The sequence below is a fragment of the Somniosus microcephalus genome, chromosome 11 (assembly GCF_052327205.1).
Source record: "Somniosus microcephalus isolate GS21.2 chromosome 11, FLI_Smic_1.0, whole genome shotgun sequence".
Taxonomy (NCBI): domain Eukaryota; kingdom Metazoa; phylum Chordata; class Chondrichthyes; order Squaliformes; family Somniosidae; genus Somniosus; species Somniosus microcephalus.
Window position 1 is genome coordinate 204979057 of NC_140997.1, and position 25785 is coordinate 205004841.

The window sequence follows — 25785 nt, forward strand, 5'->3', positions numbered from 1 at the left end:
CCATTCCTGGTATCAGCCTGGTGAATCGCCGCTGCACCCCCTCCATGGCAAGAACATCCTTCCTCAGATGAGGCGACCAAAACTGTACACAGTACTCGAGGTGTGGTCTCACCAGTGCCCTGTACAGCTGCAGCAAGGTATCCCTGTTCCTGTATTCTAACCCTTTTGCTATGAAGGCCAGCATACCGTTTGCCTTCTTGACCGCCTGTTGCACCTGCATGCTCGCCTTCAGTGACTGGTGTACAAGAACACCCAGGTCTCTCTGTACTTCCCCCTCTCCCAATCTATTGCCATTTAAATAATAATTTGCCCTCCCGTTCCTGCACCCAAGGTGGATAACTTCGCACTTGTCCACATTATAGTGCATCTGCCATTTATCCGCCCAATCGCCCAGTCTGTCCAAATCGCTCTGGAGCTTCCTGGTCTCTTCCTCTGAGCCCACCCCACCTCCTAGTTTAGTGTCGTCTGCAAATTTGGAAATGCTGCATCCGACTCCCTGATCCAGGTCATTAATGTAAATTGTGAACAGCTGGGGGCCCAGGACAGATCCCTGTGGTACCCCACTTGTTACTGCCTGCCATTCAGAAAATGAGCCGTTTATTCCAACTCTCTGTTTTCTATCTGACAGCCAGTTCCCTATCCACGCCAAAACTTTCCCCTTTATCCCATGAGCCTCAATTTTCCATGCTAATCTTTTATGTGGGACCTTATCGAAGGCCTTTTGGAAGTCCAGGTACACCACATCTACTGGCTCTCCCCCATCTATTCTACCAGTTACTCCCTCAAAAAATTCCAATAGATTAGTCAAGCACGATTTACCCTTTGTAAATCCATGTTGACTCTGTCCTATCCTGTCCCCATTTGCTAAGTGCTCCGCTATTTCATCCTTAATGATGGACTCCAGCATTTTGCCCACAACTGATGTAAGGCTTACAGGTCTGTAATTACCTGCTTTTTCCCTACCCCCCTTTTTGAATAGTGGGGTAACGTTAGCTACCCTCCAATCCATCGGCACTGTTCCCGAGTCTAATGAATTCTGAAAAATCATCCTTAGTGCATCCGCTATCTCTAGGGCCACCTCCTTCAGTACCCTAGGATGCATGTTATCAGGCCCTGGGGATTTGTCCACCTTCAATCCCTTTAGCTTCCTTAACACCATATCCTTAGAGATATTGATTTGCGTCAGTTCCTCCTTTGCCAATGTCCCTATTTTTCCCGATATCCCAGGGAGGTTTTTTGTATCCCAGGGAGGTTTTTTGAATCTCATGGGGAGGTGGTTAGTTTGCTTGCCATTTATCAACCCAAGTCTGGATGATGTCCAGGTCTTGCTGTATACAGACATGAACTGCTTCATTATCTGAGAAATTGCAAATGGAGCGGAGCACTGTGCAATCATCAGTGATCAGCCCCACTTCTGATGGGGGCAAGGCCCATTCCTAGTTGCCAAGGGGAAGCATGTAGATGAGAAGAGCCAAGGATCGATTGTTGCTGGATTTCGGAGATAACGGTGCGGAGGCTGGAAGAGAAGCCATTGCTTTGAGCTGCTCTGACTTTGATTGGATTGATGGCAGTCTCACTGAGCCAAACAACTCAGGAAAGGCATTGAAGGAGGATGGTATGGTTGACCATGTTGAAGGCTGCAGAGAGGTTGAGGAAGACAAGCAGGGATAATGCATAATGGTTATAGTGACAGAGGATGTCATTTGTGTATTTCTTGAGAGCCGATTCAGTGCTGTGGCATGCCAGAAATTTGATTGGAGAAATTCAAAATTGGAGTTGCAGGAAAGATAGGCACAGATTTGGTAGGCAATAACAGGTTAAAGATCTTTGGAGAGGAAAGAGAGTTTGGATACGGAGTGGTAGTTTGTAAGGACAGAGGTTTGGTATTTTGAGGGGGGTGGAGGCTGACGACAGTAGTTGACATGAATCAGTCATTCATGAAAGAAAGTCTTATGAAATAACACTGAGCGGCCTGCAGGTGGCGCTGTCCATGGAGAGTATAAATACTCGGGCATGGGCCCAGCTTGTGTAGGACATTCTTAACAGGAACTAGTGAAGGATGCAACTAGACCTCCATGTTGTAAAACAGTTGATTAAAGCTTTGTTTAACGCTTAGACCAAGTGCCTAGTAGTTTTCTTACGTCAGTAGTTTTCAAAGAAAGAGAGATAGTACTGTTAGACTGCCAAGAATATCCAGCAAAAAAAACAAACCCATGAATCTGCCTTCAATACATTCCACATATTAAAATAATATATGGCAAACAGCAGCATCCATGGCACGTTATTGGAATGACATAACAAACATAAAAGATCAAAAAGTTATGAGGAACAGATGAGTGAAATACACCTTCTAATTTGCTGTCTATGCATGTTATGTTTATTTCATAGATTTGCTTTTAAGTGGATTTCAGGATCTGTTGTGTGGGACAGTTTACTCAATGGTAATTAACCAAAATTAGTTTGCATTTTTACTCTTCCTGGAATTAAGTATGACATTTGTGATTTGAGGAATTACAACCAACTTATAGTACAGTAATAGGCTTTGCTCCAAGCACAGTACATGTTAATTATTTCTATAGACTATTGCCAGATGGGGGTCGGTAGTAAAATGGTTGCAGTGATCCATTATGGACTTGCAGCCTCCCCTTTCTTACCTCAATAATATAATCCTTTCCATCCTTTCCATGGACAGCCTTCACAGCACAGATATCCAACCCACCAAATATTTCACAGCATGTATCAACCCAAAGCCTGTACCTGTTGTAGAGAAAAAAACAGGTTTTAGGTGATGTCCATATATTTTATTTTAACTGTGCTACATTTTCGAACAGATCACAAACATTATTGCAACTATTTGAGCAAAGAACATACTTTGCAGCTTTCAAGAGGTGTTTACTTTCTGCTCTGTAAATTAAAAAAAAAGAAAATAGTGTAAAGTGCTACTGCTAAATTTTATAGCTCAGGAGTACAGAAACAAAAGCCCCGATTTTAACCGACGGCCAGAAGTTGTGCGGGCAAGGGCCGAGGCAGATTGCAACCGTCCACCTTCTGCCGTGTGAGGCCCGGGAGATTTTAACTCCCGCGCCTCATCTGCATAGGCCTTGTCAGTCTCCCCCCCGAACCAAGCGGGAAGCTGCAGCTAGCCGGTGGGCGGGAGCGGAGTTTCAGGCTGCAGGAGCTCGCCGGCAGTGACGTGAAGGAATGGTCCCTGGCACTCAGGTAAGTAATTGGAAGGGGTGCCAGGAGGGCAACATGGCCAGAGGAGGGAAGGGAAGCCTGGGGCCCACAAGGAAACTATATAAAAAAAACACACTCACCTTTCTGGGCTTCTTCTGGTCTGTGCACCTCTTGCCACCAGGTTGGCCTGGTGGGGGACCAATTAAGATTGTAATTGGGTTCTGATTACATAATCGGAGCCCGATCTGCATGTTTAAAGAGGACCCAACAGCCTTCCAGCGGTTGTCGCTCTTGCCTGCTCAGAAGAGCAGGTAAAGATCACTATCTGCAGGAAGGCAGCGGTACCGGTACCAGTATGGGTAAGTCACACCGGCCATTTTAACTGCCTGCCAGCTTGGTTTCCACCAGACGGGCACGGTTATAAGCGGCCCTAAAGGTTCTATGGTGCAGTAAGAGACAGAAAATGAATTAAGGATGAGGCAATAGTCGTAGCATTTAATGAGCTCAAACACTGCCTGAACATTCCTGTACAGAGCTGCGTGTAGACATTTTGACAAATGGCCCTTTTAAGAAGGTGTATGTAACTGCTTTTGAACTTAATAACTTAAAATGGGGCACTGTCAAGAACTGGTGCCTGCTCATTTGTCTGGTTGCATTATGTTAGCAGTGCAGCTGGTGACATAAGGTAGAATTTCAGACCTGTAAAGAACATTCTCAAAAGAAGATGGTTGTCTTTTTATTACAACTCTTAATGAAGGTGACATCCTTGCCATTCACAGGGAGCTTTTGGGCAGGCTCATTTCCTGAAACAGCCAGGAGCAGGCTGCTCTGTAAATTCCATTGCCACACTCACTCGTGAATTTCTGTGAGGCAGTTCCTGCAGGATGATTTGCATTTTTTTCAGTGACTTTCTACTTTAAACCTGCAGTCGTGATTGATGAGATTATAATGTCACCACTTCATTGAACATCTCTGTTTACAGTCGGTAAAATGAAATCACAATCATTTTATTTGGACAATTATATTATTTTAATATAGATACATAGATCGACCACATTCAACATTGTGACACAGTGTTAATGATGGGCGAGTGTGTATGTGGAGGGGGAGTGCAGGGTCATCACCCTTTTAACAGTCCATTCCTTAATGTCATGCTATCTTCAGGAAAGAAGAACAGAAAGGAAGAACATGAGAATCAGGAAACAACAATAAAGGCAAAGGACACTGAACTTCAGGGATTAGCGCAGATTAGCAGAAAGTGCCATTTGATACATGTAGCTGCCTGAGCAACGCATAATCTTACTGGAAAATGTGGCTATTGATATTATTCGAAGTCCATTATACAGTCAAAGTATCAATGATTCTATCTAGTTTTAATTTGGATTGGTAATGATCCTAGCTCCTCATTTTTTTGCAGGGCTAGGGGGAAAGGGCAGGAGAGTGGGACGAGCTGAAGTGCTCTTGCAGAGAGCCGGCACGGGCTCGAAGGGCCGAATGGCCTCCTTCTGCGCTGTAACCATTCTATGATTCTATGCCAGCAGATTGTGGGCAGAAGGAAGAAATGGGGATTGAAATAATTTGTCCTTCTCATTAGTGAAATTGTCAGCAAGCTTAGTCTGACAAAATGGTGAAACTGCCCTTAATTCCTGAATATTGTAGGAATGTGGGTTCCTAACTAAAAGACTGAGTTCTACTCAGGCGATCAAACAAAATGAACTTTAATGAAACAAACAGGTTTTAACAAGAAACTGCAGGATAACATCGAATGTAGGTCTGCTCTCTTCAGAGGCTCCAGGAGGACTGCTCGGGCGGTCCCGTGGCTGACGTCATGACGTCATCACGATTTTCCCGCCGGTGGGGGATCACGTTTTAACCGCGATGTTAAAGTAACCACGCTCTGTACAGTTAAACAGCATAAATAAAGATACAGACTCAGGCTGTAGCTAACATGTTGTTAAAGGAATTATATACAAACGATCTGAGTCCTTTGGTGGCTCCGCCACAATATCAGGGTTCTTTCTGGACAGGAAAATTTCGTGAGAAATACATAGCCAATGCATGACAAAAGATACCACCTCCTCACACTGCAAAATGTACAGATAATTGATAGCTAATAACTTGTAAATATAAAGCTTCCTCAAGGTTTCCTGACACAACAGCTGGAGTAGGAAGCAAGGCTTAGCTCACAAGCTTTCAAGTAAGGTTGGTTAAAACTGAATTTTTATTATGTACCATTATTACTGAAGAAATATGTCAAATATCTAAAGATTTAAAAGTATTTGGTCATTTTAAAGCCAACGGTTCTAGTAAATGAATTATTTTATACTCATGTTTAACTCAGCACAGCTGAAAATCACTATCAGTGCTTCTCCAAAGAGTGCATAGATAATGCCCAACAGTCATATAGATCTCACGTTTTTAACCTAATTACTCATAAGTTTAACTGTTGCCTCTATTTTCTAGTACACGGTACTGGATTGTCACAAGAAACAATTAGTCAAAGGAGTCACACGAGCAGGAACGCTCTTGGGCGAGGAAGATCAGGGGAAGGCGAGGAAGCAGCAGAAGAAGGAGGACCACCTCAACACCTTGCAACAAGAGATGTGAGGGATGAAGTAATTGCTCAGTGACCTGCTCATTCCTCTGCCCTCAAAACTTACAGAGCCCTTCTACATTAATAGTCCTTGTTATATCCGTCACCACTCTCTTAAAACTGCATGAAAGACCATTCAAATCATTCAGACCACTTCTATATCAATGACACACTGACAATGCTGACTCAGAAGCTGCTAGTAAACAATACTTCAAACCAAATTGTCAATTTTTTTGCCAAATTGACGATGTCCTGTTTGCCTGGGCTGACCAGTACATCACCTTCCTTGTTGACCTCATCAGTCAACAAGCGAGAGCTCAGGGATTTGCAGCAGTGGCTGCCGTTCCTCACAGCTGGGGCATCATTGACAGCACACATCGTCATTAGAGCCTCAGAACACCAGCTAGCAGCATTCGACAATAGAAAATGCTACCACTCCATTAATGTTCCTTAGACTCCGATTACAGAAACAGGATCGTGCAAGGGACCCAGACAGCGGTCACGATGCATTCATCCTGTGATAGTCTACCACTCTCGCCACCCCCGCCGCAATATTTGACCCTTCCAGGAACATAGCAGGATGGCTGCTGGGGGACAAGGGAGACTCAATACACACGTCTCCTGCATCGTAGTGGTGACCTCGCTATGCAGAAAGGCATGCACTTGGAGGATGCTATTTGAACTGACATTGGCTTGAAATTTCCTGGAAAGTTCTGGTGTAATTATGGCATAAGTGCGGAGATGTGCCATTTTATTCTGAGGAAATTCATGTGTAACAGATTTAAGCCTGTTTTATGCCACCTCTGGGAAACGTCCGCCAAAACTCTCCGTCATTTATTTACGACCAGCACGCGTGAATTACCTGGATCTATGTGAATAATGCACTGGTGCAGATTTATATAATTCCTTCCCCTTGTCCCCTTCCTCCTCCTCCCTTGTGCGCCTCCTCCCATCTCATCCCAACACCCTCCTCCTCCTCCTCCTCCTCCTCCTGGGCATGGGCAAAATTTCTGCTGTGGGCGAAGGGCGAGGCTAAAATGCTGCTCAGTGGGGTAGGGATAGTGGCATGTCCCTCCTCTCCTCCTCCAGTCCCTTGCCCACTTTTCTCCTCCCCCCACCTTTCCTCCTCCCTCTTTTCCCAGGGGAGGTGGTGGAAATGTTGCTCGGGGCACGGGAGTTGTGGGCATGCTGCTTTTTTTTTGGAGGGGGGTTCGGTCAGGGTGATGGGCATGCTGCTTAGTGGGACAAAAGGGCTGGTGCCCTGGATGCTGGTCAGTGTGGTGGGCAAGCCACTTTTTGGGGCAATGAGTTGGGAATTGGTAGGCTGTTTATTGGGGGGAGTAAAAGAGTAGTGCAAATATTGCCCCAGTAGAGGGCTCTGGAGATCCTGCTCAGTAAGGGAAATTCAGCGCTCCCACATTCTAATTAGGGAGCCCTACTCGAAAGAAATGCAGTTCAGAGAAGCAGTACTCTTGTTTTGTAACCCTGTCTCAACCCATGCTCTGTTTGAATATGGGAGCATTAATTTTACCGAATGGTTTAATTTTCAGATAAGATTCCCCTTTAGTTTGAAAAAGCAAAATACTGCGGATGCTGGAAATCTGAAATAAAAACAGAAAATGCTGGAAATACTCAGCGGGTCAGTCAGCATCTGTGGAGAGAGAAACTGAGTTAATGTTTCAGGTCGATGACCTTTTGTCAGAACATTCTCTCTCCACAAATGCTGACTGACCTGCTGAGTATTTCCAGCATTTTCTGTTTTTATTCCCCTTTAGTTTAGTTTACCTAGCTGCAAGATGGGCTGGAACACTAAATGAGTCACTAACAGCTGGTAGGCACTGATCAAGAAAGAAAACATCATTGATAAAGAAAATTGGAAAAGTTTATCCTAAGCACTTGCAGTTTGAGATAATTGGTTGAGGGCACCGCTGGGTACAACATAAGGCAAGATTCATGAAATATTACTTCCTTCTAAATCAGGGTAGGTTTTTCATTTATGTGAATGTTTAGCTGTGGCAAGGACTCAATGGTTTCATGGATATGCTCTAGGGTAAACATAATCTGAACTTTCTCTCTATTAAAACACTTTATCCATGCTTCATGCAGTGCAGTATTGGAGTATGACATATCATTAGCAGCTTCAAGATTTTCAAGGAAATTGGAACCAGGTGTACTGTTGCTATTTAATCTAACTTAAAGTATACAAAAGGTTGAACTCACGTCAAGAAAATTATTAGCGAAATCAGACTAAAGCAGCATCCAGTTCATCCAGCAGCTTGAATATAAATGTTCTATTAACAAGAATTTAAACAATTACATCCATTTCCTCTCCTTATGCTAGTCGTCTCTCAGCCCGTTCTTCAGCTACTCATATTCTACCTGGGTTTCCCAGCTAGTGTGGTGGGGCATGTTAAACGTTCTGAATCTCTTCAGACGTTTTGCCCCTGCGCCACCAGAATATCATCAGAGGTGCAGCAGGAACATAAACGGGGTTTCTGCCGCACTTCCGGTGAAGCTACGGTGGCGGAGCAGCAGAAAATCTGAGGAAATTCAGGGCCAATATTTCAAATTGCATCTGCAGCAATGTAACTCGCAGTTTTTAGCTTCCTCAAGTGCCTCTCATCCCCCCCTTTCCTCTCCTCATACCCATCCTCTCTCTGCCCCTCCCTGGTCGGTGGGGGTGGGGGAGGTTGATGGAGAGAGAGGTTGGGTCATGACTCTTTGCAAAGGCTATGGCTGCAAATGTAAAACTATCATTAGCTGGGAGTTCATAGAAAGTAAAAAAAAAGAAAAAACCCTTCACACATGCTGGAAATCTGAAATATAAACAAAATTGCTGGTAATACACATCAGTTCCATTATCATCTTTAAAAAGAAAAGACTTGCATTTATATAGCGCCTTTCACGACCGATGGACGTCTCAAAGCGCTTTACAGCCAATGAAGTACTTTTGTAGTGTAGTCACTGTTGTGGTGTGGGAAACGTGGCAGCCAATATGCGCACAGCAAGCTCCCACAAACAGCAATGTGATAATGACCAGATAATCTGTTTTTGTTATGTTGGTTGAGGGATAAGTATTAGCCAGGACACTGGGGATAAATCCCCTTCTCTTCTTTGAAATAGTGCCATGGGATCTTTTACGTCCACCTGAGAGAGCAGACAGGGCCTCGGTTTCACGTCTCATCCGAAAGACGGCACCTCCGACAGTGCAGCACTCCCTCAGCTCTGCAGTGGAGTGTCGGCCTAGCTATATGTGCTCAAGTCCCTGGAGTGGGACTTGAACCCACAACCTTCTGACTCAGAGGCGAGAGATCTACCCACTGAGCCACAAAAAGAGAAACAACAGGTTAACATCTTAGGTATTTAGCATTTGTAGAATTGGACACTAGAAGAGAAGTGAGTCCATTAATAGGACTGAACAAAAGGTGGAAACATATGGGCATTGGTGGACTTGGCATGTACTTCTGGCGCGTACTTCGAGCATTTTCTGTTTTTATTGCACATTTCCAATTTTGTTTTATTTCATCCATTGACTTGCTTTTTTGTGTGCATTTTTCCTATGCCAATTCTCCACCTCATTTAGCTGTTTTCACAGCATTTATCTTTTAAATGCTTTTTCACTACCTTGCTGAGATGATCCACCAGTTTTCACCTTTTCAATAAATCGGTTTGCTGGCCATTCACCCCGCTTACCTCCGCTCTGTGACAGGAGTCAGCAGTTGTGATTCTTGACTACTACCTGCTGTTCTCCTCCCTTTGTTCATTCATTCCAAGTAATGGGCTCACTTATGTTCTCTTTACAGATGCCAACAGATCTGCTGTGTATTTACAATGCTTTCTAAAAAAAATTAATAATTTGATGCATAAGGCTAACAAAACAGAAAAAATAGAACTACTTTAATTCACAATAGTGCCTTTCATTGTGTGATGCTTTGCTCTTGTATTTTGCCTTGCAATCACAGTGTCCTCCAGAGTCAGGAAGGTGAAGTCATTTAAGCATGTGTTTGAATGGTATTGGTAGAGGCCCTTCACAGGCAATTGTCCTTCCTTCTGTTAATTAACCTACATGAGACAGGTAAACACACCCTTAGAGGAAGCCACAGTGCAGGTTCAAATCCAGGCTCAGTATCTACTTTTGTTATTATAGATCTTTACAGCTATTATTTTTTTTAAGGACTTGACATGTTCAGATTTGATGACAGTGGAGTTGGTTCCATATGCCTTTTGGCATGATGCCCTGGTGACTATATATCTGTCAATCAAAGTTCCCCTTGTGATCCAGTGAATCAGATGCATCCAAGTTTCCTGAAAGTCTACGATAGCAAAATACTGCGGATGCTGGAAATCCAAAATAACAACAGGAAACGCTGGAAAAACTCAGCAGGCCAGGCAACATCGGTGGCGAGAGAAACAGAGTTAACGTTTCAGGTCAATGACCTTTTGTGATGTGAAGTTACTCTGGGAGTTTGGCGAAACCAGTCTGTCGATGCAACCTGACAGTTTAAGGAAACCATTTCTCGCACCTTTTTATTTTAAAAAGGTTTGAAGACTGTAATAGATATGAACCTGAATCTCTAATAATATTCCTCTGGGTAATAATAGCTGGTGCTGTCAAGTGCAGAGTTAAAATTTAGAAAATAATTGCTCAGGTTAAGTTTCAAAAAGTTTTTTTCTTTAAGTAAGTTCTACCATTTGACCTTTTGCCATTGTTTTTGTTGAGTTGTTAGTTTCTCAAGTATTCTCATGAAAGTATATCAAGTGTGGCAGTATGGCGCCAGTGCAGCAACGATAATGAAGCTATCCTGGACAGCTCTTCAGATTACCAGAGATTCAGCAAACTACAACCAAATTGTACTTTGTTATTATTCAGACACCACAGTATAGCATGCATTCAGCAATTCAAAAGCCCTTTAGATGCTAAAAACGCAATAGGTAGATCAAAGATCAAAGATCGTGCTCCCTTAACTAGGGAAGTAAAAAATGTTTATAAAAGCTCTAATTTTTTTTGTATTTGTTTTTATGGGATGTGGGCGTCGCTGTCAAGGCCAGCATTTATTGCCCATCCCTAGTTGCCCTTGAGGAGGTGGTGGTGAGCCACCTTCTTGAACCGCTGCAGTCCATGTGGTGAAGGTACTCCCACAGTGCTGTTAGGGAGGGAGTTCCAGGATTTTGACCCAGCGACGATGAAGGATCGGTGATATATTTCCAAGTCAGGTTGGTGTGTGACTTGGAGGGGAACTTAGAGGTGATGGTGTTCCCATGCACCTGCTGCCCTTGTCCTTCTAGGTGGAAGAGGTCGCGGGTTTGGGAAGTGCTGCTGAAGAAGCCTTGGCGAGTTGCTGCAGTGCAACATAATCTTGTAGGAGACATTTCAAATTTATTTCTCATTTGCTACAAAGACCTATTATTTTGAGTTGAGTCAACAGAGATCCATTCAACTGACATCAGCTACAAGATCAAACGTATCTATATGGGAGGAATATTTTACATTGAATGATTCTCCATAGTTACTTTCTCCTTTTAAGATATGGATTCATGTGGTACACAAGTAGGTACAGATAATGGAGTCATGATACTGGGGTGAAATTCCTCACCGTTTTCAGAGTACTTACTGTGCAAGAATGGCGCAGGAATTTTTTTAGTAAGGAATTTCGGGTGGAAGCTGTTTCTGCCAGATTTCTGCTTTTGAAACGCTTCCTTTAATATTTCCTCGCACTTTTTGAGCCTTTCGCGATCTGCCTGTTATGTTGCTACTGGCCTTATTTGCATATGTTAAAGTGACAGTCAGTGGCTGTGAAGTCAGTGCAGTCAAATTGGGCAGCTGTTTTTCAGTGAGAAAGCAGATGGAAGTGCTGGCCATACTGAGCAATATATCAGTCACTTGTTTTGATACACATGTATGCAGCATCTTAGCTGATATTGTAGTTCTAGCAGGAATGAGCAACAGGTAAGTGCAGTGATGATGTTGACAACACTGACAGTGTCCTCCTTATGTTCCAACTTGATTGTAGGTGTCCTTGCCACACATAGCAAAGCTATGAAACTGGTTCCTTGCTGATCCGGAACATGCCGAGACAGTTCTCACTCATTAGCAACTAGGCATAAAAGAGAATTCAAAAGTCTTCTATAAGCATATAAATAGTAAGCAGGTAGTAAGAGGAGGGGTGGGGCCGATTAGTGACCAAAATGGAGACCTACGCATGGAGGCAGAGGGCATTTCTGAGGTACTAAATGAGTACTTTGCATCTGTCTTCATCAAGGAAGAAGATGCTGCCAAAGTCATAGTGAAAGAGGAGGTAGTTGAGATACTGGATGGGATATGAATTGATAAAGAGGAGGTACTAGAAAGACTAGCTGTACTTAAAGTAGATAAGTCACCAGGACTGGATGGGATGCATCCTAGGATGCTGAGGGAAGTTAAGGTGGAAATCGCGGAGGTGCTGGCCATAATCTTCCAATCCTCCTTAGATACAGGGGTGGTGCCAGAGAACTGGAGAATTGCAAATGTTACACTCTTGTTCATAAAATGGTGTAAGGGTGAACCCAGCAACTACAGGCCAGCCAGTTTAACCTTGGTAATGGGGAAGCTTTTAGAAGCGATTATCAGGGACAAAATTAACAATCACTTGGGCAAGTGTGGATTAATTAAGGAAAACCAGCACGGATTTGTTAAAGGCAAATCGTATTTAACTAACTTGATCGAGTTTTTTGATGAGGTAACAGAGAGGGTTGATGAGGGCAATGCGGTTGACGTGGTGCACATGGACTTCCAAAAGGCATTTGATAAAGTGCCACATAATAGGCTTGCCAGCAAAGTTCAAGCCCATGGAATAAAAGGGACAGTGGCAGCATGGATACAAAATTGGCTAAGTGACAGGAAACAGAGAGTAGTGGTGAATGGTTGTTTTTTGGACTGGAGAAAGGTATACAGTGGTGTTCCCCAGGGGTCGGTACTAGGACCACTGCTTTTCTTGATATATATTAATGACTTGGATGTGGGAGTACAGGGCACAATTTCAAAATTTGCAGATGACACAAAACTTGGAAGTATAGTGAACAGTGAGGAGGAGAGTGATAGACTTCAAGAAGACATAGACAGGCTGGTGAAATAGACAGACACGTGGCAGATGAAATTTAACACAGAAAAGTGCAAAGTGATACATTTTGGTAGGAAGAATGAGGAGAGGCAATATAAACTAAAGGGTACAATCCTAAAGTGGTTAGATGAACAGAGAGACCTGGGGGTATATGTGCACAAATCGTTGAAGGTGGCAGGGCAGGTTGAGAAAGTGGTTAAAAAAGGCATACGGGATCCTGGGCTTCATAAATAGAGGCATAGTGCAAAAGCAAGGAAGTTATGATGAACTTTTATAAAAGACTGGTTTGGCCTCAACTCGAGTATTGTGTCCAATTCTGGTCACCGCACTTTAGGAAGGATGTGAAGGCCTTAGAGAGGGTGCAGAAAAGATTTATGTGAATGGTTTATGTGAATAGTTCCAGGGATGAGGAACTTCAGTTACGTGGATAGACTAGAGAAGCTGGGATTGTTCTCCTTGGAGCAGAGAAGGTTGAGAGGAGATGTGATAGAGGTGTTCAAAACCATGATGGGTCTAGACAGAGTAGATAGAGAGAAACTGTCCCCATTGGCAGAAGGGTCGAGAACCAGAGGACACAGATTTAAGGTGATTGGCAAAAGAACCAAAGGCGACATGAGGAAAAACTTTTTTATGTAGCGAATGGTTAGGATCTGGAATGCACTGCCTGAAAGGGTGGTGGGGGCAGATTCAATCGTGGTTTTCAAAAGGGAATTGGATAAGTATCTGAAGGAAAAATTTTTGCAGGGCTACGGGGAAAGGGCGGGGGAGTGGGACTAGCTGAAGTGCTCTTGCAGAGAGCCGGCACGGGCTCGACAGGCCGAATAGCCTCCTTCTGTGCTATAACCATTCAATGATTCTAGGCGTATTATTAGGTCTACAGATATGGTCTGGTGTTTGCTGATCTCCACGCCTATTAACTTATTGTACCTCAACCATGAAATATTGTATTTGAGGCACTTTAAAAACAAACTTACCTTAGGGAGTGAAAAAAGATGTTACTGAAAAAAATTATAAAATATATGATGAAAAGACTACTAAAAAGAAAACTGATACAAAGCCTTTGTAACTTTAAGAGCTTCTTTGTCCGTGGAAATTCTCTTTTTCCCATTTCAAATGGGTGCACAAGGAAAAGGAGCAAACCTGAAAGAATCATGTAGAATTGTGTGAGGTGCACATTTAAATATTTCTGTGTAAAATCTGGGGCCTTAATAAAGCTAAATCACAAATCGGCATAAGCATTCTAACACACTATTATTGCAGACCTCAGAATTGTAGAGCTGTAGGAAATGTGCAAAGAGCCTGCATTTCAGGTTCGGGTAATGCACCTGCTCTCTTGGTGCATAATACCATAATGTTGGCCCCATATTCTCTAAAACTGATTTAGAAATAATGTGCGCTGAGCTATGCTGTGACATATATTTATACTTCAGTGAACATATTTGTAAGTAGTATGATTCTTTGTCTGTATCAGCGATGTACCCACCTTTCTGTCATTGCAATCTGTTCGAGCATGGCTGATCCAGTGTTTGTTTTCCAGTTCCCAGATATTGATGTTCTCCTGGAAAAGATGAATAAATTACAGTTAGTGTATTTGGTTCTATTTCTCAATGATTCTGTAGTTTAATATTTCAGCATGACTTCTAAATATGTTTAGCCGTAATTTACATGCAATCACCATTTGTCAGATCTGCTAACCTTATTTTAACTAGTACCATTTAACAAATTAAATTGTTGTCTGCTTTTGAACAGGATCCCACCACTATGTAGGATGAGATTAAGGAAAGACCAAGTATGCTGCAGCTTTGTTTCTTGCAATTGATCTACAATCCAGTTTCATAATTAAGCAACCCGAACTGATCACTTCAATTGACGAGCCATTTAATAATCACCTTTCTATTCAATTATCAGGAAAATACTACTTATTTGTATTTTTCACCATACCTTGTAAACCTATATAGCTTCAAAAACAGACAATGGATTCAATAAATTGAATAGAGTCATTAGCCAGAGTGGCAAAACAATATTATTAGAAAAATGTATTTTTTTATCTTAAAGATATGTATTAAAAGTTTTGTTGTTGCAGTGAAAGTGTAGCACCTCATAAGCATTACATTTATATTTTAAGAAACCCTTTCAGAAATATTCCTGTTGTACAACTTAATTGTAAAAACCTGCTTTCTTTATCTATCCTAAGTTGGTTTTGTTTCAGATTCTCAAGTTCCAGCAGAGAAAACACCACGGAGTGAGCTGGTAATGGAGTGCAGTGGGAATCGAGTGAAAACAGTACTACCAAAATGGGAATTTGACTGGGATGGGAATTCAGTGGTGAGTAGGGTTAAGTAGTGGGTATGTAATTTAGAACATCTTGTGTGTTTTCCCCCTCTTTGACTGAACTTGAAATTTAAATTTGTGCAACTGCAGTGAATTGGCAGCCAACAGATGGTAGGTGATCATTAGTCACTAGCTAGGTGTTAATTAAGCTACTTTGTAGTTGGGCTGCCCGAAATTGGTTTGTGACTGTATTTTGTAGGACTACAAAAAGGGAAGTAACGGCAGGACCACATCATTTTGAGCAGAGAGCAAATCAATACTTCCATAATGGGAATTTGACTAGAGTGGGATTTCTTAGCAGAGGGGGAAGGAGGAGCAGAGTAGTTTGATTCAAATTTAAGTAGATAAGAATATAAATTGAAATATAGCTTAACTAAAATTTATAGTAAAAATGGCAGCACATGAAGAGACTGTGATAATATGGGTCCTGCAGGAGGTAAGAGTTTTGAGGTGTAACAACTGTTAACTCAGGCAAACGCATCTGCGGAAGTTTGTCTGACTGAGATTATTTGAGTTCAAGATCTCAGAACTTCAGGTGGAATTGGAAGCAATTCAACATATCAGGGAGTGAGAAAGGTTTCTGGAACAAGAGTTTAAGGGTAGCCACCTCACTGAGGGGGCTGGCAGTGTTAGAAAGGAATGGTGACTATCCATAGGTCAGAGAGATGAGGGAGGTCAGGCTAGAACACCCTGAGCAAATTATCCTCTCTAACTGACTTCCTGTGGGTAGGATGAGGACAATGGCACCAGAACATATGAGATGCTTTTGGGGCGGGGAGGTTAGCAATTCAGTTATGAATACAGTAGTAACAGGAGATTAGGAAGCATGTTTAGGAGCAGGACTTCTTCAAGGGTGGTAATCTCTAGATTACTCACCCAGTGACGAATAAGGAAGCAAAGGAGCTCAACATGTGTCAAAAGTGATGATGTCACGCAGAGGATGTCCATTTATTGGGCTGATTGGGCTGAATGGCCTGATTCTATGTTGTAATTTCTATGTAATGCATTGGTGATTTTCAGAAAAAAAGGTTTTATCCCTTCTATTTAAAAAAAGCTCCTTTCCTTTTTGTCTCCAACACTTGTTTTCAAGTATTGCATGCGTTAAATGACCGATGTTTTTGTACAATATGTACAGTACCCACCACTTAAAAGTCCACGTTTAAAATGGGCAGTCACTTATGTCGGCCAAAAAGCCATAACCATTATCCATGCATCTGTATCAACGCCAATTCAAAGTTGCCAGTCTTAACTTAAGTGCTCCGCTTATTTTGGGCAGACACACAGTTGTGCTTACTCACTGGTTTGCACCTCGGTGAGGTGCACTGAATGTTAAAATAAAATTACCACCCCCACATTGTAGCAGTAATACTAATTAAGAAGCTGTATCAGCAAAGAAATCTTCCTGTGTGTGCAACATCTGTGCTCGATGGCAAAACATGCAGTCCAAACTGAAAGAAAAACCATAAATATTCTGCATGGGAGGAATCCTCAACCGCATAGGTTGGGTTTATCAAGAAAAACAAGAATGCTGTTTTTTTTTGGTCTACTCTTTCTGGTGGGGTGATTGACCAAATTGACTGTAAAACATTAAATAAAACTTAACAAATTAAATTAGAATTTTGTTGGCCGGTGTGATGATGCACTCCAGTCCCCGCGGCGCCCACCGGTCGCGGAAGGCCTCGAGCGTGCTGGCGGACACCGCATGCTCCATCTCCAGGGCCACCTGGGCGTGAACATAGCCGCGGAAGAGAGGCAGGCAATCGGGCCGAACGACCCCCTAGACCGCCCACTGTCTGGACCTGTTAATGGCTATTTTCGCCAGGCCCAGGAGCAGTCCTACGAGGAGGTCCTCGGATCTGTCCGCTCCCCTCCGCACCGGGTGTTTTTTTTGGTCTAAATGTATTTTTTATTCACTTTGATACCCTCCAAGGAATGCAAAAAGCAATTCTTTCATCAATTAAGTGCAGCCTTTGTTAATTTGCATCATGCTCTGCAAATTGTAGCAGGTGTAATTAGCACAATGCTAAATCAGCCCGGAATGTGCAGCTCCTTTAATTACGTTGTCTGCTACAAGCACTTAACAGAAGCTTTCGAGTCAAAGTCAAAATTTCTAGCAGCTGTGGCAACATTCAGTTTGAGACTTTCAACATCCGCCAGGCAATAGCACCTTATTAAAAGTGGTGCTCACCCACCATAAAGCAGGTGGGGACTGTACTAAAGAACGTTACCATCACTACAAATATATGGAAAATAAATCAATTAAAGACACATTAAGAGGGAAGAGGATTTGGGATTAATGAACACAAATGAATTATATTTTAAAGTCATTTAAAAAATATTTTTATTACACAATGTGGTTTCAAAGAAATATATATAATGTTTGCTCACATGTAAGCCTTGTAATTATTGCCTATTTTTTGAATCCTTATATCATATTTGGAGTCTACGAAAGGTTCTGTTGTGGCGTAGGTGTTTGTCAGGGCTACCACGCTTGCTATATCCTGAAAATCATAATGATTTTCTACTTTCACCTGGTACCATCCAATAAAAGGCAGCATAGGGGAAAGGTAGAAGAGAGAGAGAAGAGAAAAGAATCAGATGAAGTGCTATTGCTGAAACATTACAAATGTAGTTTTGTTTAATGAGGATTTTGAAATGATCTTGCAAAGTTCCTGCATCACATTTCCATTGCATAATATAATTCCACATAGTGTATGAAATACAAAATAAAATTTGTTATAAACTTTTGATTGTTGGATCAAAATATATCGGGGCTGACAGCCGGAAGGAAGCTTTGGCCAGCCGCTAAGCGCATAAGGTTTGGGCCCACATTGCATACAATCTTCTGACTTTTCAGGCACCTGGGTCAGTAGACTGTAGTCAGAGTGGGCTAGCTGACATCATCAAAGAAATACAGTTCTATCACGTTGTAATTCTGCAACATATCATTAATGGGAAGCAATGAGACTTTCTAAGTTAAGATTTAGAAAAATGTTTCTGTTCAACAACAGAGTTTTTGACATAGTACTGACTTTTGGCTCAGACAACTGTAAAAGATTAGTTACCTTTCCCATGCCTGCATGAGCGTGCCCAATCTTCACAACAACAGGAAATGTTGGCATGGATAACTGAAAATACAGAAAATGTTCCCAACAGATTTAATAAATGTCACTTTTATTCACAACATGTTTAAATGGAACATATTTTGTACAACAAAGGAAGAACCACATCAGATATTAGCAAGAGCATTGAGTTCTGTGCATGATTACTCCTTAAAGGGGGACTTTAGGATTTAGTGGCAAGCCAGATGGATAAACGTTGTAGCTCTGTGCAGCAGCAACAACTTGCATTTAAAAAGCATCTTTAGGCAACAAAATCTCCCAAGAAATCCACATTCGGGTGTTGGACCCGAGCCAGAGTCAGTAGAGGAGGTGACCAAGGGGTAGATTTTCACGTGACCATTTTCATCGGACGGTGGGGGGGGAGGACAGAGCAAGCCCGCCGTCCACCTGATGCAAGTGGTTGGAGGCGCGAATCATTTTCATGATCGTGCCTCACCTAAATATAATTGGTGAGCTGCCAGCACTACACGAGTGCTGATAGGTAGATCGCCAGTCGAAGAAGGGAGACGGCGATGTACCACCTTCCGCGACCCTCTCCCGGGATTGCCTCCCTCACTCTCAACTGATCTACACTTGCAGGGCTCCCTGGTGAAGCCGTCAGATTTTTCACCCCTTCTGATTGGCGAGCAGCTCGCTTATGAATGCAAATGAGGCCTGACCACAAAAATAGTTTGGGCCTCCAACCACTTCCATTGCAACGACGTTATAGTTACTCCGCCTGCCTGCCGTCTGATGGGGCGATCACTTGAAAAGTAACCCCAGTATATGCAGATTTGTGTTGCAGTTTTAACTGCCCGATTAAGCATGATGATGCCACTAATATGGATGACGTTCTTTTCCCCAATTTAAAAAAATGTTATAATGAACAACAATAAGAAGCAATTTAACCATAAGCTGACATCAAGCCTAGCATGTAAAACACAAACTTCTGAAAAAGTGGTAGAAGTATTTCAACTGCATCCCTATTATATCCCTGCCTCTAATTAACCTTACAAATACAAACAAGAAACAATTAAATTAGAAATAAGAATGAACCGTGAAAACAGGAAAAAAGAAACTGAAGAAGAAAAAGGGAGATGTTCTATTCCAACCCAGGACGGACCCAGAAATCGGAATCATAGCTTCCTCGAGTTTTCTGAACCTAGGCATGAGGTCAGGTCATCTAACTTTGTTCTCCAATTGCCCTCCTCATCCCTTCCCAAATCACACACTGCACTTATACCTTATAGATTCTGTAACGTAAACTATCACCCATCTTGTTGAATATTGTATAGGTTTTGGCCACAAGCACGGATTGCTGGTTTCTTGATAGATAACATTTTCAAGCTCTGAGGGATTCAGACATGGTCTACCATCCCGGAAGTGAACCCTTAATGCCCCTCTATGCTGCAAGAATGTATAAAATTGCTGATGGGGCAGCTTGTATTGTCTCATCTGTTGGACTGACTGGCGAAACTATCCTCCATCACAAATCTGATTCCTGCTACTGCCCAGCCGTGCTGCTTTATGCTTTTATGTTTTACCTTAAACATACAAAGGCTTAGGCTATATTCGTCTAATAGGGCTCTATATGGGGTCGGGTTGGTCAGAATTGTATGAGATTCACGGAATTTTTGGGGGTCAAAATCAGTTAAAACCAATATTTTAAAGCTCTGCTTAAACTCTTTGAAAGCTGGTTATCAGCTTCAGCCACTTATCTGGGAATTCTATGTCCTTTTCCCAAACTCAGTAAAATCTTAATTGTAAATAATAAATAGAACCAAAATGTTTAAAAATAAAGCTACATCCTACACAGAATTACATAAAAATTACCAGTCCATGCTGATGTCTACTCTCCACATGGGGGTACGGTAGAATAGTGATTATGTTACTGGATTGTAATCCAGAGGCCTGGGCGAATAATCTGGAGACGTGAGTGTCATAAATCTTATCATTCATAAAGAAATGACTCATGAAATAACACTGGGCAGCCAGCTGGTGGCGCCATCCAAGGAGTATAAATACTCGGGCGTGGGCCCAGCTTGCCCAGGACGTTTTTGTAACCAGGAACTAGTGATGGAACTAGAAACCCATGGTTGTGAAACAGTTGATTAAAGCCTTGTTTTATACTCAACCAAGTGCTTAGTGAGTTTTCTTATGTCAGTGAGTTCAAATCACACCATGGCAGTTATAATTTCTTCTAACCAAAAATCTTACACAGATTAATTTTATATGGCTCCTATTTGCACTACTGGACAGGAAAGTAGAAGGTATGTTTATTATAGTAATATTGCTAGAAACAGCTTTAGGGAGATAATTACGTTGCAAATCTGTTTTTGTTATATGTGTGTGGGAAGGAAGAAGAACAGCTAATGTAGCCAACTTTTACAGTGCAGCAAAATATATTTGCATGAAAATCTGGTTATTGACCCATCGGTACTTAATAAACTTATTTATTCCGTCAAACCTAGCAAACTTTACACTTAGCCTTTTTCTTAGTACCAACCTAAACTGGAATATTAAATGCCCTTAGTTTATTACATTACTAATATTTAGTTATTAACAATATTCAGCAAACCAAACCTGTAGCTCAGACCAAAACTAGGCAATGTAAGGGATATTTACAAATAACCAGCATAATCCAATTTAGGTTCGGATATATTTATTCCTTTAAAGTACACTATCTTTCATGATCCTTTATGCATATGTGGTTGGTATATACCAAATGTTTCCTCGACATGATGCCTCTCTCTGGCCAAAGCCACAGGTACAATGGTTTTTAAAAACTATTTCTCGCAAGGCAGATTTTTATTTCCTATCTGGTGGAGCAGTGGGTTCAGTATCTGTGGTTCACTATTTGCCCATCTATATTACAGTAGATGGGCTGTCAAAGTAATGGTGAGGGTCATAGCGCTTGCCGATACTTATGGGTAAATGCTACAGCAACTTCAGGCGAGGGCAGATGCGCGGTTAAGCACTGATAACCAAAAGCTGCTGTCTGCGTTGTGTCGCGCCGCCGTTAGCTTCGCGAAAATGGCATCTCGCTGTCTGACTCACCATTGAAATGCATTGAATGGTCTGAAGTTGCTGTATTTGCGCGATGGATACGAACGTAACTCGCCACAGAAAGTTCAGTCTTGTCCATTTCAGTCTAAGTTCCCTTTTAACGATGTGATAAGTGTAAATTACTGCCAGTCAACTTCTCTGGAAAATTCACTATTACAGGTGTGGAGTTTCATTGCTTCAGATTTTAATTGTTGTTGGAGATTTTTAAAATGTAAAATTTTCCATTAATTTTTTGTTACTTTTCCTTTCATAGAATCATATAAGAAGACCATTCGACCCGTTGAGCCCATGCCGACTCTCTGCAAGAGCACTTCAGCTAGTCCCAATTCCCCGCCCTTTCCCCATAGCTCTGCAAATTTCTTTCCTTCAGATACTTACCCGACTCCCTTTTGAAAGCTCTGATTGAATCTGCCTCCACCACCCTATCAGGCAGTGCATTCCAGATCTTAACCACTCGCTGCGTAAAAAAGTTGTTTCTTACGTCGCCGTTGGTTCTTTTGCCAATCACCTTAAATCTGTGTCCTTTGGTTCTCGACCCTTCTGCCAATGGGAACAGTTTCCGTCTATCTACTCTGTCCAGACTCCTCATGATTTTGAACACCTCTATCAAATTTCCCCTCAATCTTCTCTGCTCCAAGGAGAACAACCCCAGCTTCTCCAGTCTATCAACGTAACTAAAGTCCCTCATTCCTGGAATCATTCTTGTAAATCTTTTCTGCACCCTCTCTAAGGCCTTAGTCTCTCTTTTTTCTCTCTCTCTTAATCCAATCCTTCTTTCCCTCTCTTTATTTCTGTTTCATTGGCATTGAATTCACCCACTCTAGCTTATACTTCCTTCTTAGTCCTTGTGCTGTTCATTTCACAATCCTTCAATCTGATTGGTTAAGGGGATACACATCTGTTCACTCTGGTCCCAGATGCCCGGTTTCCCTCGCTGCGATGTTATCAGCTCGCACTTGCAGCAACCTGTCATGCAAAAAATTAAAAAAACAAAATGTGCAAGGGCAAGTCTAACTAAAGGCAGCTGCTGTTAGATTCACTGATACAGCAAATTATGGCCCCACATTTTATTTCCCATGTAGTGAGAGAAAACAGAAGATTCCCAATAACCCTCGCAGAGTATGTGTCTATCTCCTGAGTTTCTCAGTCTAGTCAGCCATATGTACCTTTAGCAAGTCAAAGGGATGCGCTTTCTTAGTAGTGATTGGCAGGTTAATCAGTCTATATTTGACACCCATCAGTGCAGTGGTGAGTATATATTTGTGTCCCTTAAACAGTTTAATTGGGAAATGTGCTGTGTCTGTGTTTGCCATACAGTATACAGATTGATCTTTTGTTCTGACCTTGCAAATAAACATATTGAAGCCAAAACCCTTGAATGCTTATCAATATAAAAAACAGTTTTCAAAAAACTAATTCCTGTAAGGTAGGATTTTGCACCTTGTATACAGCAGCTGGAAACATTGATACAGGAATCCCGCCCCAACCGCGGTTTTGCCATACGTGGATTTCAAGTATACACAGTTTCCTCTCTGCGACAACTTTTGCCAACTGCGGCAGTGAATTTTGTGTATACGAGGTTTTTAATTTAGGATTAAGGTAAATAATATGATTTTATTGCTTTTATATTCTTTTTTATTGTGTTATTTGAACATTTATACTGTATTTGCCAACCGCGGTTTTACTAACCACGGGGGTTTTCAGGGACGTATCCCCCATGGTTGGAGAGGGATTACTGTATTGATATTGATCAGTAGCAAAAGATTTCCTAAAGATCACAAAAGGGTGGACCTGAGGTAAGTAATAGGACAAAGTCAGCATGGTTTTATGAAGGGGAAGTCATGTTTGACAAATTTGCTTGAGTTCTTTGAGGAAGTAACATACAGGATGGATAAAGGGGAACCAGTGGACGTAGTGTATTTAGACTTCCAAAAGGCATTTGACAAGGTGCCACACAAAAGATTATTGCTCAAGATAAAAAATCACTGGATTGGGGGTAATATTCTGGCATGGGTGGAGGATTGGCTATCTAACAGAAAGCAGAGAGTTGGGATAAATGGTTAATTCTCAGACTGGCAATCAGTAACTAGTGGTGTTCCGCAGGGGTCAGTGCTGGGTCCCCAACTCTTTACAATCTATATTAACGATTTGGAGGAGGGGACCGAGTGTAACATATCCAAGTTTGCAGATGATACAAAGATGGGAGGGAAAGTAGTGAGTGAGGAGGACATAAAAAACCTGCAAAGGGACATAGACAGGCTAAGTAAGTGGGCAGAGATTTGGCAGATGGAATACAATACTGGCAAGTGTGAGGTTATGCACTTTGGCAGGAAAAATCGTAGAGCAAGTTATTATCTTAATGGCAAGAAACTGGAAAGTACTGTAGTACAAAGGGATCTGGGGGTCCTGGTGCACGAAACTCAAAAAGTTAGTATGCAGGTGCAGCAAGTGATCAAGAAGGCCAATGGAATGTTGGCTTTTATTGCTAGGGGAATAGAATATAAAAACAGGGAGGTATTGTTGCAGTTGTACAAGGTATTGGTGAGACCACACCTGGAATACTGCATACAGTTTTGGTGTCCATACTTAAGAAAAGACATACTTGCTCTTGAGTCAGTACAAAGAAGGTTCACTCGGTTAATCCCGGGGATGAGGGGGTGGACATATGAGGAGAGGTTGAGTAGATTGGGACTCTACTCATTGGAGTTCAGAAGAATGAGAGGCGATCTTATTGAAACATATAAGATTGTGAAGGGGCTTGATCGGGTGGATGCGGTGAGGATGTTCCCAATGATGGGTGAAACTAGAACTAGGGGGCATAATCTTAGAATAAGGGGCTGCTCTTTCAAAACTGAGATGAGGAGAAACTTCTTCACTCAGAGGGTGGTAGGTCTGTGGAATTTGCTGCCCCAGAAAGCTGTGGAAGCTACATCATTAAATAAATTTAAAACAGAAATAGACAGTTTCCAAGAAGTAAAGGGAATTAGGGGTTACGGGGAGCGGGCAGGAAATTGGACATGAGTCTATGTTCGGAACGGTCATGGCCCTGTGGGTAACGGAGCGGGTCCAGGGACCGTGTAGCCTGGTTCTGCTCCTATTTCTTGTGTTCTAATTCTGTGTTAGATTTCAGGAGTTGGTTCTATTCCTGTTTCTGGCTGGGGTGAAGATCACCTTTTACAGAAGGTAAGTACTGTAGAAAATATAGGGACAGAGTGATCTCCTGGACGAGTTTCGATTGCCTAGATGGGTCGGAGAGGAATTTCCCAGATTTTTTCTCCCAAATTGGCCATTGGGTTTTTTATCTGATTTTTCGCCTCTCCCAGGAGATCACATGGGTTCAGGTGGGTTGTAGAGTGATAGTAGATTTGAGGTTAGGATCAGATCAGCCATGATCTTATTGAATGGTGGAGCAGGCTCGAGGGGCCGATTGGCCTACTCCTGCTCCTATTTCTTATGTTCTTATGTTGGTCTCTTTAGAGTTGGAGATGGCTCCACAATGGCGGCAATGGAAGTCCAGTACCAAGTCAACCCCTTGTGGGAGACTTGATAATCTGATACCTGAGCCAGGCAGCTCTATGGCACTGTTAATTTACCAAAAGGAAGCCCTTCGTCCTATCGTATCTGTGCTGGCTCTTTGCCAGAGCGATCCAAAACAAAATCCCTGCTTTTCCCATAGCCCAATATTATGGTCTGCTTCAAATCATCTACTCTTCCTTTAAAGGTGCGATGGTCTCTGCCTGAACCATTCCCATTGACAAAGCATTTTCTAAACTTTCTGAACTACAAAATTCTCCTAACCTCTCCAGCATGATATTACACATATGGGTAATGGATTCCTACTCTGAACTGTCACCTGTGATGATTCCCAGTGCTTGCACATAAATTTGATGCTCTTCAAGCATTCTTCTTTTAAAAGCAGGGCCAACAAGATCTGGATCCCAAGGCTCTTCATCCAGGTGGTTATGGGTCCTGACTCTCCAATCAGCAACGCCCTCTTCCTCATTTGCCACCAGCAGCTGTTTCTGCTCATTCACCCAAAGTACCCCCCGAGATGGATATGTCTGGGATGGTGCTTGTGATGGAGACTGATGTGGGCCGCACGCCATTAACATGGGATTTGTCAGGTGGTTAATCAGGCGATTCCTTGCAGGAGAACATAAGACGGAGGAGCAGGAGTAGGTCATTTGTCCCCTCGAGCCTGCTCTGCCATTCAATAAAATCAGGACTGATGACCTTGGCCTCAACTCCACTTCCCTGCCTGCTTCCCATAACCCTCGACTCCCTGACCTTTCAAACATCTGTCTGCTTGGGGTGCTTTACGACCACCTCTGGCTCTTGAAATCCATAATGCGAATGCTGCAGAAAAGTGGAAGAGATTCGAGTGAGCCTGGGAAAACTATGCTCTTGCGACAGAGCTTGA

General features: G+C 42.4%; 1 protein-coding gene across 1 annotated transcript in view; it reads right to left on the minus strand.

Annotated features, from left to right (window-relative positions):
* syn2b (synapsin IIb) overlaps positions 1–25785 on the minus strand; it is a 666583-nt gene that overhangs the window by 73068 nt on the left and 567730 nt on the right. Inside the window, exons 6-9 of the mRNA XM_086001759.1 lie at positions 18264–18326; positions 17587–17729; positions 14351–14425; positions 2655–2757 (exon numbers count right to left, since the gene is read on the minus strand). Of these exons, the coding sequence (XP_085857885.1) occupies positions 2655–2757; positions 14351–14425; positions 17587–17729; positions 18264–18326 (384 nt within the window). The remainder of the gene's footprint in view (positions 1–2654; positions 2758–14350; positions 14426–17586; positions 17730–18263; positions 18327–25785) is intronic.